Source organism: Impatiens glandulifera, chromosome 2, assembly GCF_907164915.1.
Source record: "Impatiens glandulifera chromosome 2, dImpGla2.1, whole genome shotgun sequence".
In the NCBI taxonomy this organism is placed as follows: Eukaryota; Viridiplantae; Streptophyta; class Magnoliopsida; order Ericales; family Balsaminaceae; genus Impatiens; species Impatiens glandulifera.
In genome coordinates, this window is record NC_061863.1 from 5,490,026 (window position 1) to 5,502,975 (window position 12,950).

The following is a 12,950-nucleotide window of genomic DNA, read 5'->3' on the forward strand; positions in this document are numbered from 1 at the left end:
GACATAGCCAAAACATTTATGCTTGATGCTTCAATCTTTTCATTTATATTCATTGCATATATAATAATTCTAGATTCTTCAACATGTTTATAAATGGTTTTATGGGACTATAACAATTTACTATTTTTTTTTTAATATATGTTTTTGTCTTTTAAAAAAATAATAATTAAGTTATATGATATTATAGTTGGTTAATAAATTAAAAGGTTATGGTTCATTTTCATTTAAATAATCTTAAATGGAAGTGAATATTCTTGAAGAGTTAAATAATAAATTAAATAAAAAGAGAGAGAAAAGCTCTGGAGATTCAAAAGTCAGAATCGTCGTTCGTCGATTGAAGCACGAACACACGATTCATGAAATAAGTGACACTAACCCTAAATTTATTAGAATTGCATCAATATATTTTATGGATGCTTTTTTCCTGATTGCGAGTGTCGATTAGTTCTCTAATCTTGGGTGTTTTCGGAAGGTTGTCTTTCGAAGCGATTTAGTCGTTAAATCTTTAGGGTTTCTGAATTGTCATGTTTTTGCATTTACTTTTCTTTATTATTGTATTCTTCTTTTCAACAATGGAAAAAAGAACAAAAATAAGGCGAAAGAAGTAAAAGAATTCGGAAAAATTAATGCAAGCAACAAAGTGATGGCTGAAACAAAGCAAAATCAGAGTTCTAAGAATGCTGAAATAGAGCAGAAACATAGTTCTGATAATGCTGAAATAGAACAGAAGAAAAATAGAGAAAATTTTCAAGAAAAAACTAAAATAACAGAAAGTATTCAGGCAGAAGTCAACAAAGATGGAAAATGGAGGGTTGAATATAATGAAAGGGCTAATCTCTACGAACTAAAGAATCAAATTTCGAAATTGCTGTTTCAAGTGAAGAAATAAGAGATTGTTCTTAGTAAGGAAAAAACTCAATAGTTCATAGCCCAACTTAATATTCACTACCTTCAGAACTGTAATTTACTCAAATAAGAAGAATATGATAAGATAGTTAGTTGCTCTATAGAGACAATGCGGGAGCTAATGAAGTGCCCAAAAACCGAGAATTACACTATCAGAAGTAACTCTAGTTGGAAAGTAAATAAAGTCTGGAAGAAAAACACTGAACAAAAAGCTGAAAGAAGTACAATACAAAGACAAAATTTACTTAGGGGATTTTAAACCAAAGGTTGAGATTCTCAAATCTACTTTTGAGTTTAAATTACCCCTTGAAGTTGAAGAGAAATGCATTAAAGAGTGAGAATATGTAGTTGTTGATAACTATATAGGAAAAAATCATGTATCTTTCCTGGTCACTAAGGATGCCTTGTTAAAGCAATGGGAGCACATTGGACTGGAAAATATATCTACAAATATCAATGATCTTTATTTCCTAAAGTTCAAGTAGGGAATAAATTTGGAGAATATTCTAAAGTTGGGGCATACTTATGTTGGGTCAAACTGCATGAAGCTAGAAAGATGGTCAAAAGGATTGAACCTACATAGCAAACCGAAAAAACGACTCAAATTTGGTTCAAACTAAGGAAAATTCCGGCTCATATGTACAATGCATAAGCACTTAGTCATTTTGCTAGTCTATTAAGAAAACCATTGTATATGGACCCAATCACGGAAGAAATAGAAGACATCACATATGCTAGGATAAGCATTGAAGTGCACCCTAGAAGTACTTTACCAGCAAAAATGACAGTTATTGACAGAAGAGGTAAGCCTACAGTGATGGATATTTCATATGAATGGAGACCAAACAGATGTGCATTCTACAATACTTTTAAACATGTTAGTAATCAATGTGAAAAACAATTGAAGAATAACATGAAATCTTGAAAGTTTAGAAACAGGAGGATAGCCTAAAAGTTCAGGAGAAGAATGAGAAAACCTAGGAAAATGAAACTGAAGAATCAAGAACTGGAAAGCATATAAAGGAAACTAAAGATAAAGAAGCAGATGATGAAAATGTTGAGGATTCAGAAGAAGGAGAAGATGAAGAATCAGATAAAGAAGAAGAATTAGATGGTGAAAATGAAGAAGAATTAGAGGAAGAAAAATGTGAAGAATAGGGGATGAAAGTGATAGAGAAATAGTGAAGGAAAGTGAAGAGAAGACTATAAAAGTATATCGAAATAACTCAGGCCAAGTTGAAGTCATTGAATGCGCAGCTCACAAACAAACATCATCATATGCAATAGTTTAATCACTAAGGGTGTGTTTGATAACTCTGGAATTGGCATTGGAATTAGAATTGGAGGGTCTAATTCCAATTCTTATGTTTGTTAGACACTTTAATATTAAGAATTGGAATTGGAATTGGAATTAGAATTCCAATGGAATTCAATATAGTGTAATTTGATAGTTCTCAATTCCAATCTTTTTAGGTCGGAATTGTAATTCCAAATTAACACGTTTTTCACGTTTTTGACATGTTTAACACATTTTTCACACATTAAACATGTTTAACATGTTTTTCACGCTTTGGCATGTTTAACAAGTTTTTCACTTATTTGGCACGTTTAACACATTTTTGATACGTTTAACACGTTTTTACATTTTTAATACGTTTTTAACACATTAAATACGTTTATCATGTTTTTGGTACTTTAAACACGTTTTTGATATGTTTAACATGTTTTTCACGTTTTTGGCACGTTTAATGCGTTTTGGTATGTTTAACACATTTTTGGCATGTTTAACACGTTTGATAAATTTTGGCACATTTATCACATTTTGACATGTTTAATACGTTTTGGCACATTTAACACACCTGTGACATGTTTAAAACGTGTTAAATATGCCAAAAATGTGTTAAACATGCCAAAAACATGAAAAATATGTTAAACGTGCTAAAAATGTGTTGAACTTGTCAAAATGTGTTAAACACACCAAAAACGTTTTAAACATGTTAAAAATGTGTTAAACGTGCAAAAAATGTGTAAAATGTGTCAAAACGTATTAAACGTGTTAAACATGTCAAAAACGTGCCAAAAACGTGAAAAATGTGTTAAACTTATTAAAACGTGTGAAAAATATGTTAAACGTATTAAAAATATCAAAAACGTGTTAAATGTGCCAAAAATGTGAAGAATGTGTGAAAAACGTGTTAAACGTGAAAATGTGTGAAAATGTGTTAAACGTGCTAAAATGTGAAAACGTGTTAAAAATGTGTAAAACGTGTTAAACATGCCAAAAATGTGTTTAACGTGCCAAAAACGTGAAAAACATGTTAAACGTGTGAAAAACGTGTTAAACATGTCAAAAACGTGTCAAAACATGAAAATGTATTAAACTTGTCAAAACGTGTAAAAAACATGTTAAACGTATTAAAAATGTCAAAAACGTGTTAAATATACCAAAAACGTAAAAAAACATGTTAAACGTGTGAAAATTTGTTTTAAGTGTGAAAACGTGTTAAACATGTCAAAAATGTGTTAAACGTGTAAAAAAATGTGTTAAATATGTCAAAAACGTGTCAAATGTGTTAAACATGTCAAAAACGTATTAAACGTGCCAAAAACGTGAAACATATTTAAGAAGTTAACATTTTGAACCGATATTTTATTTTACAAACATAGGAATTGAAATTGAATTACAATTTTATCATTTTCTCAAACATAGGAATTGGAAATAAATTACAATTCTATAATTTTTCCAAATATAAGAATTGAATTGTAATTTAATGTCAATTCTCATGGAATTGGAATTAGAATTCCATATGCCAATTCCAATTCCCCTCATTAAACACACCCTAATAGTAAAGCCTAGAGCCAGCAAAACATGTGAGGATGAGACGTAAATATAATCGCTGGAATTCGAGGAATGCAAATTGTGTTTTAAGGAATGCAAATTGGGATTCTAAAGTAGAGTAAGAGTAGTCAAAGAGGAAGTTCACAACAAAATCGGAATTTTAAAACTGTAGGTCTTGTATGTTTTTGCTATTTTTTACTGTAATTTTTGTTTATTTGTTTCCAATCAGATACTTTAGGGTCGTTGTTTGTCATTTTTAATCAAAGACAGAGATTTTAATAATCAGATACTCTTTTAAAATATATTATTGAGTCTTAGAATTTTATTATTCTAAAAGAAGTTTAACCGAATATATTAGGTAAAATTTTGATTTATAAATAATTTGAATTTTATAATTTTACACCATTAAAAAAATGAATATATATTTATTAATTAAAAAATATTATAAATATCATTTACTTATTATTTTTTTATTTTAGATTTAATTATATATATATATTATATATAATTAATATTTAAAAATACATATTTATATAAATAATAATAACAATATATAATTAATATATTTTAAAGTTATTATTTCAATTTTTGATATGAGAAAATTTATAACTATCAACAATTTTAAGTTACTCTCAATTATTATTTAGTTGTCTGTTTTTTTTAGTTTAATAAGTTGATCATGATTGGTGGTAAACTTAGATTTTAATTGTTATATCTATTATTATTTTAATTTATTAAATTAATATAATCTCAATTTTTACTATTATCAATTTAAAATGGTAAACTTAGATTTTCACTCTTAAATCTATTTAGACCAAATTCAAATTATTTATTTTTGAATGAAATTCTCTCTTTTAGCTTAGCGACAATAAGAGGTGGATATTAACCTTAAGTTGCTGGGTTCGAGTCTGCAAGGCTCCGTGTCTGATTGGTTAAGTGTGTTTGCGGGCTACATACTTAATCGGTTATCCCATTTTTTATTTTTATTTTTAAATAAAAAATACTTAAAAGAAAAAACTCAACAAAAAAATAATTATATTATAATATGAATAATGAGTCATAAAATAATTTTTTATAAAAATAAAACAAATAAATTACACTACATACTGCATGACTATCTTATATAATATTTTAACTTTTGAAAAATCATTTCTCACCCAAATTTCCCATTTAACTCTCTATTTCTAATTTTTCTATTAATTAAAATGAATTATAATTTTGCTTATAGTATTGATTTTGAAATATTTACTAATAATGTAAATTTAAATAATTTTATAACTTTCACTATTATTAATATAATTAATTTGTAAATATATAATAATAAAGTGAATTTTATAAAATTAAATTAATATTTTTTTTAATTATATTAAATTTTTTTTAATCTCATAATAAATTGATAAATAATTAATTTTAAACCATACTAAATTTAATGAATATTAAAAAAAATAAAAAATGTACAGAATAATGTTATAAACAAAAAGAAAATGTTATTAGTATAAAAGTTATGTTGATTTTGAAAAAAAGTGAGGTGATTTTTATTTATTAATTTAAGAAAAAAACTTAAAATGTGTTATTATGTTTGGTTTTATCCATATATTAATATAATATAATCATGACTAGAGATAATACCTTTTTTCTAATTTTGAAATTTAATTTTAATATCATTTCCCCATCTCCACCTTATTTGGATTTAAAAAAAATTACTATATTAAAAATTTATATTATTATTAAAATAAATTTAAAACTTTAATATATTATTAAAAATAAACAAATTTATTTATATTAGTGTTAAAGACTAGAAATATAAAATAAGGAAAAAAATCCCAAATTAAGAATTTAAGATCTAAAATAGCATGTTGATTATAATAGTCAAACTTAATATCATATTTAATTAACTTAACATATTTAAGTGGATTATAATGATCAAACTTAATAATGACTATCGTATTTAATTAACTTAGCATATTCAGATGAATTATAATAGGGAAACTTAATAATCATATCTTATCATATTTAACTAATTTAACATATATTATATATTTAAAAAATAATAATAAAATTTCTCATTTATAAACAATAATAAATAATATTTCAAAACCAAACCAATCGTAATAAAATAACAAAATTAAATCCTAATTATATAAATTAAATAAAAAAAATAATTTATAAAATTATAATAAATAATTTTCAATTAAGTAGAATACTATTTCTTATTTGTATCAGGTGATCATTGACCATTTAAAATTAAAATATAATTTTTATCAAAATTAATATATTTAACAACTTAATATATCTATTTAAGTTTTTTAATTAAATAACATCCTAAAATAACATATTTAACTAACTTATCATATTTGTGTTTTAAAAAAAATTAAAATTAATAAATCTTAAAACAACAAAACAATAGTTAGATTTTTTCACAATAATATTGTTTTTATTTTTTATTAAACACATTTTAAAATAATTTAATATATTTAAGTTTTAGAAAATTTAAATTAATAAATTTAAAATAACACATTTGATATATTTAACCAATTTAATAATTTGTTTTTAAAAGTACATAATTAATAATCCTAAAATAATAGGTTATCCTTTAATAACATTTATTTGTTCATAATATTTGTTCCTTATAAATAACAGGTTCAATCAAGTCCAATAAAAATCCAATTAATCAACAGTATATAATCATTTGAATTCTTTAACATATTTAACTATTTTTTAAAATTATTTATTTATATTTAAATAAAATTTTAATTTAATATTTTTATACATTTTATATATTGATTTATATAATTATATATATATATATACAAATATTTGTGTGGTTTAATTTTATCTAATATAAGCTTATTAATTTACAAATATATATATATATATATATATATATATATGTGAGTTTTTAAATAAATTTATTTCATTATATAATTTAGTTTAAGAAGTCAATAATTGCTTATATATTTTTAACAGGTTATATATATTGCAAATATTTGTTTTTAAAAATTATTAGTTTATTTAATAAAATAAAGCACAAAGTCCAATGACATTTATCTATCTCCAAGTCTTGTTCTATTTGCGTTTAGAATAATTTAATTTTTTTTTTAATTAATCATCTTTAAATAATCACAACATTTATTTCATTAATTAAAATATTAAAATATTTTATATTTTAAATTATTATTTTTATTTTATTTATATATATCAATACTTTTAAGTCTTTTTACCTTTAACTGAAAAATGATAAAAGGTAAAAAAAGAGAGAATTTTTTTTTTATTATTTTTTCAGTTAATGAAATTGAACCACCATTTCCTCTCAAATTCTATCTCACAAATTATCTCCCTCAATATATATTTTGAATGAGATGAGCCAAATTTTTAAAAGGTCAAAATTATTAAATAAAAAAAATGTTGAGTAAAAATGGTGTTGCCAAAACAATAAGGTCTGATTCAGATTGAGTTATTACTCTAGTATGTATCACGTGCATTTGCACGAGTAATAATATAAAAAACTGTGAAAAAAATATTACGGTAAAATTTTATGGGCGGGTCAACCCACAATCCGACCCAAGTATCCATTTACTCTCACATATATCCAAATTAACCACAGCTCTCGACCCGACAATCCGAACACTTTAAAAATTAAGCATCATTATATATATATAGATTAGTTAGTTAAAAAAATTGAACTTATATTGTTAAAATGTCACGCGTTTATCAAGCCTTGTTTGAGGAATGGGTTTTTTGGATTTTGTCTGGATTTTATCAAAAAAACCTTTATTTGATAAAAAGTAGGAAAAAACTGGTTTTTAAAATTTGAAGACTAATTTGCCCCTTGACTTTAGAAGATATGGTATAGGTGATAGAATGATGGTTTAGAGAGAGAAGATAAAATTAAAGGGTAATTTTGGTATTTAAATGATAAAATTATTTGATTTGATGGTTGATAAGATGTTTGAGTTTTGAGATAAAAACTGAGTTTTATCCCAAAAACCCCTTCATCAAACGAGGCTCAAATTTTGGGTTGAATTTAAAATTTAAAGTGTTATTAGCCTAGTTGGTTAAAAAGTTATACTTGTTAGGTTGTAAGTTCGAATCATACCTATAGCATTTTTAATTTTATTTTTAACCGTTTTAAGTTTATGGTCGGGTCAACCCACAATCCGACCCAAATATCCATTTACTCTCACATATATCCAAATTAACCATAACTTTCGACCCGGCAATCCGGACAATTTAAAAATTAAGCATCATTATATATATATTATATATAGATAACCTAGAGGAGGAAAATGAATAATGATTGGTGATAATTTTGAGAATATGAAAATATTTTTGGTAAAATTATTTAAAAGATATTAATATATAATAATAAAATAATAATTTAAAATAAAAAATATTTTAGTATTTTGAGTAATGAATTAAGTAATGTGATTAATAAGAAGGAAAATGAAAATGTTTGAATGGTTTAAATTATTTAAATAACCCAACCTAAACAAGTCTAAGATAATCATTTATTATTCCATGAATATCATGATACAACATCTCGATATACATGAAAAGAAACCAAAGATTTTTATTTTTATTTTTTATATTTCAGTACAATTGTATTAAATATATAATTCAAAAGATTGATACTCTACTAAGGAATGACCTAGGAAATTTAAATAGTTTGATAACCATCATCTTCGTCGTCATCTTCTTTTGCTGCAATTTATGGCTAATTTATTCCTGTGTCGTCTTGCGTCAGTCAATACAGCTGCATTCCATACATGAAGTAGCTAATATATATAAAATCAAACAAGAAACAGAAATTTAAAATATTCTATTTATTTATTAACTAATTTAAAAATAATTTGTGTAGTTAGAGTGATGAACAAATGTGAATAAATATATATAAATTAATTTATGTAAGAATATAAAGTTACATTTTTCTTAAAGTTATTATTAAAATTTTAAAATTCAAATACAAATACAAATACAATGTTAATTAATAAACTGTTATTCTTATTCCACTGTTTGACCAAGTCTATTTGGAAATAATATAAATTACTTAAAAAAATGTTTGATTATTTTGAAGAATACATTTTAATTTTAAAAATATATTTTAAAATATACAAATAATTTTATCTAACAAACCCTTGTCTATAGTTTTTTTAAATTAGTTTGATATGTATTTTTTTTTGAATTTTGTATACTACTCACTTAATATTTTAGTATAACTCTTATGATAAATAAATATACTACATTTAAGTATTATGTAATATATAAAATGAGATGTAATGAGTTTATTTTAAAAAAAAATACATAAATTTTAACACATGTTATAACTTTATTATAACTTCTTTTTAATATAAAATAAATATTAATTATTTAAATAAAACAGCTCACTATGTGAATAAATACATACTATACATGGGAAATGACAGAAATTTATTTATGGTAGAGAAAGAAAAATAAAATATTGTGTACATTAAATAGATTTATTTATGTAATATATTTTAAGATTTCTTTCATATTAAATGGTAATTAATTAATTAATTAAAATTTGTTTTCAACAATAAGAAATTATAATAAGCCACACTCTGTATGTATTATCTTCTGTCTCTCTCAAACCGCTTCCTTCAATTGCCGGAGTATTTTTCTTTCTCTCTCTAAGAATCTCATCTCATTTCTGTAATGGAGATCTTCAATGATTGTTCATGTAAGATGGGAGATTACATCGGTACTGAGAGCTGTGTCGATCTCGGAATCGAGATCGGTAACGATGAGAAGATCGGCGACGGCGTCGGCGTCGGCGGAGATGTTACGCGTCAGATATCGTCGGAGTTGAAGAGGAAGGAGAAGACGAAGAAGAATTATCCGCCGCCGATTCCATTACTTGCTCGGACGGAGAATCTAGCGGCGCATATGCCATGGAATTTACGAAGGTATTATACTGACGATGGTAGATTGATTATTGAAAGAGAGAAAGTTCGTCATCATGAGTATTTTCAAGCTTATCGCTCCGGCGGACGGTTAACTCTTTGGTTAGTTCCTTTGGACGACGTCGTTTATCCGAATCAGCCTCCGTCGCCGGAGGCGGATGCGGTTACCGATGAGAAGGACGGTCAGGATGAAGTAAAAGATGATCCGACGGTTGAGAACGATGATGATGATGATGGGAAGTTGGTTATATCGGGAAGTCCGGCAGGGGGAGCGTGCTGTAATTTCAGCAGAGATTTTGAGACGACGTCGTTTTACAAGGTGCCATCGGTTAGGCCGGTTTATATATAAAACGGCAATTTCTTTTCTTCCAATTTTGCGGGTTTTTTTTTAATAAGTTTTTGAGTTTGTATGAGGATTGGATTTGTTTTTGTATGAGAGTATTTTTTTTGAAATATTATATTTTTAATTTTAGAAAGATAGTAATTACATATTTTGTTAATCTTGTTTTGGAAAAAATTAGATAAAAAAATAATATTTTTTGGTACAAATGATGTTACTTTTTGATTTTTGGTAAAAATAAAATTTACAAGATTTTTCAGAGATAATAATAGCTGTTTTTGGATAAGTCAAATGTAATAAATGAAAAAAAAAAAAACTTTATGGTAAGTGATTATATGAAATATTGACTAATCATTTGAATTTTTTTTTAATAAGATCAAATAAAATCGGTTTATATGATTTTAAGGTAGTGATTTGCAAATTAAATATTGCATCAGTTTTTACCCTTAATATTGAAATAGACATTTTGCAATTGTAAATATTTAGTTTTTGTAATAAAATTGTGACATAGTGATGAGATTATTACTTTGATAATATTATTTAAGACTGTTGTTGTGTATGGTATTTATGTTTTCTTATGTTGTTGTTTGACTATTTTTATTTTCTGTTCATATGAAAATTAATGACATTATAATTTGTATTGAATTGTTTTTGTTAAGTTGTTTTTACCAAAATTTGACAATTTTTATAAAAACCGTATATCAATAAAATTGTTTCATCCTTTCAAAACAAACCAAAAGAGCTTAAATGTTTAGAATTATATAGAGAACTTGATACTTTCAAACAATATATTAATTTAATTAGACAATTGTTTTTGGAAATAATAATTTATTATTATTCGTTTAAAATAATTTATTTAATATAAATGCTCAATAATAATAAAAAAGTCTATACAATTTCATTTGAAAAGTTTGGAAACCCAAATTTGGAGTTGAATTTGGATTTGAAAAAATAAATTTATTTAATTATTTTGTCTAAGTGTTTCATTTATTTATTTATATATATATATATATATATATTGATTATAGGAAAATAACATCATTCCACGTTAATGAATTTGTGATTTTAAGAAAATAACATAATCTTAGGTTACAGTGAATTCGTGATTATAGAAAATAATATAATCCTAATTTATAATTAATTTTGTCACTTAATTTACTTTAGTAAATTAAATGTCTCATTTAAATATTAATTTTAATTAAATAATATTATAGAATATATCTTTTTTTATATATATATATATATATATATATAATAATAAATTTAACAAGAATTTATAATAATTTCAAGTGTTAAAATTCAAAACTAACAACAATATTAATTTTTTTAAAATAAACACAAATACATAAAAAAAAAAAAAAGAGTACATATCATATTAAAAGACTTAATGACAAGCTACAATTTATAATTCTCAAACTTACATCCAAGTTGAATCTCAATCAATTAACTATTGAGAACACGAATTTGAGACTAAGATTTGTCGATAGTAGGATGTGTTTTCCTAAACATGAAATTAGGGAAACAACTTATGGATCTGACTTCGCCCGGGCTCGGGCTTCGACTAACCGAGATGGCTTTGAGTTGGTTTCCTTTTTCTTCTTCATCGTCTTTTTTGATGGCATCTTTGTAGAGTTTCTTCATCACATAAGCTTCACAAAGGGTGTGCCCAGCTAATGCCATTTCTTGAGATTAGTTAGTACTAAATGGTTATGATAAAAGGTCTATTTGAATTCATATATATATATATACACAAATAATTAGCAAGCTTGGGATGCAAGTACTTTAAAAAGTTTGATTCCAAAATCACTCCCCAAGTCTTCTTTTACATTTGGTTGCTATTGGTTGCTAGTTATTTATTTATTTATTGAAATTTAAATATTCACGTGTTCCTAATTCATCTTAGAACATATTTAATCAGAATTTAAATTTGTATTTAAATTTGTTTAAGTAATATTCTCTTCGTTTGAGATAATATAAGTGAATAGCTCGGATATTTCACTCACCTTGACTAGTTTAGAAAAACTACCCATTTCTCGTGTCGACATTATTTGGATCTTGTTTTGATTTTCGATGTTTTGTTTTGTTTTTTATTTTATAAGTACTATTTTAAATTTTATAAATAAAATTGTTATATTAAAAAAAGTTAGAAAAAAATAAAGAAAAATAGACTCCATCTTTTAGATAAGATATTTTTATTGTCAATGTGGGCCTTTTACTTGGAGAGGAAGAGATTTCTTATAGTATAGGGACAAATGCAAGTAGTTATTATTGAATTATTTATTTTTGTATATAATATGCTTAAAATCCAGTGCTATATTATTATTACAATTCTATTTTTTTAAACATTATTATATTTTTGTATTTAATATACAAAGTGTATTTATTAAAACATTTTTTATATAAAATTTATATAAAAGTGATTTTTTTAACAAATTTGCTTGATTATGGGACAAAAGATTTGTTGATAAATTTCTTATAAAATTTTATAATAGTGAATTCCTTGTATATTCTTATCAATGAACTATATTATAATGGTCCATAAAAATCCTCAATCAACTATTTTTTTTCAATAATAAAAAAAATATATTATAAGAATTTTGGATCATTTATTTTAATGGGTTTTTTTGAGAGAGTTATTAAGCTTTGTGAAGCTCTATGAGTTCTTTTTTAAGTGTGATACATTGATTTAAGATAATTAATTAACTAATATTTTAAATAATATATAACTAATATTTTTTTAAATTAAATTTTATTATTTATAAGTTATGTGCATACAGAAAGGATGTCTTCCAAAGTTCATTTAAAAGGATTTATAGGATGGTTCCTAATTTTGATAATATTTTAGTGAATTATCCATCTAAAGATAAACATGACAAGTTTCCAAAACTGCCTTCTTTTGTTTGAAATAATCTATTATTTTCAAAAAGAAAAATATATAAGAACC

At 24.3% G+C, this 12,950-nt stretch overlaps 1 protein-coding gene across 1 annotated transcript; it reads left to right on the plus strand.

Annotated features, from left to right (window-relative positions):
• Window positions 1-9,361: 9,361 nt before the first annotated feature.
• LOC124927985 lies at window positions 9,362-10,099 on the plus strand. The gene has a single exon (XM_047468500.1). The coding sequence runs from the start codon at window positions 9,419-9,421 to the stop codon at window positions 10,013-10,015; it is 597 nt and encodes a 198-aa protein (XP_047324456.1). The 5' UTR covers window positions 9,362-9,418; the 3' UTR covers window positions 10,016-10,099.
• Window positions 10,100-12,950: the final 2,851 nt, after the last annotated feature.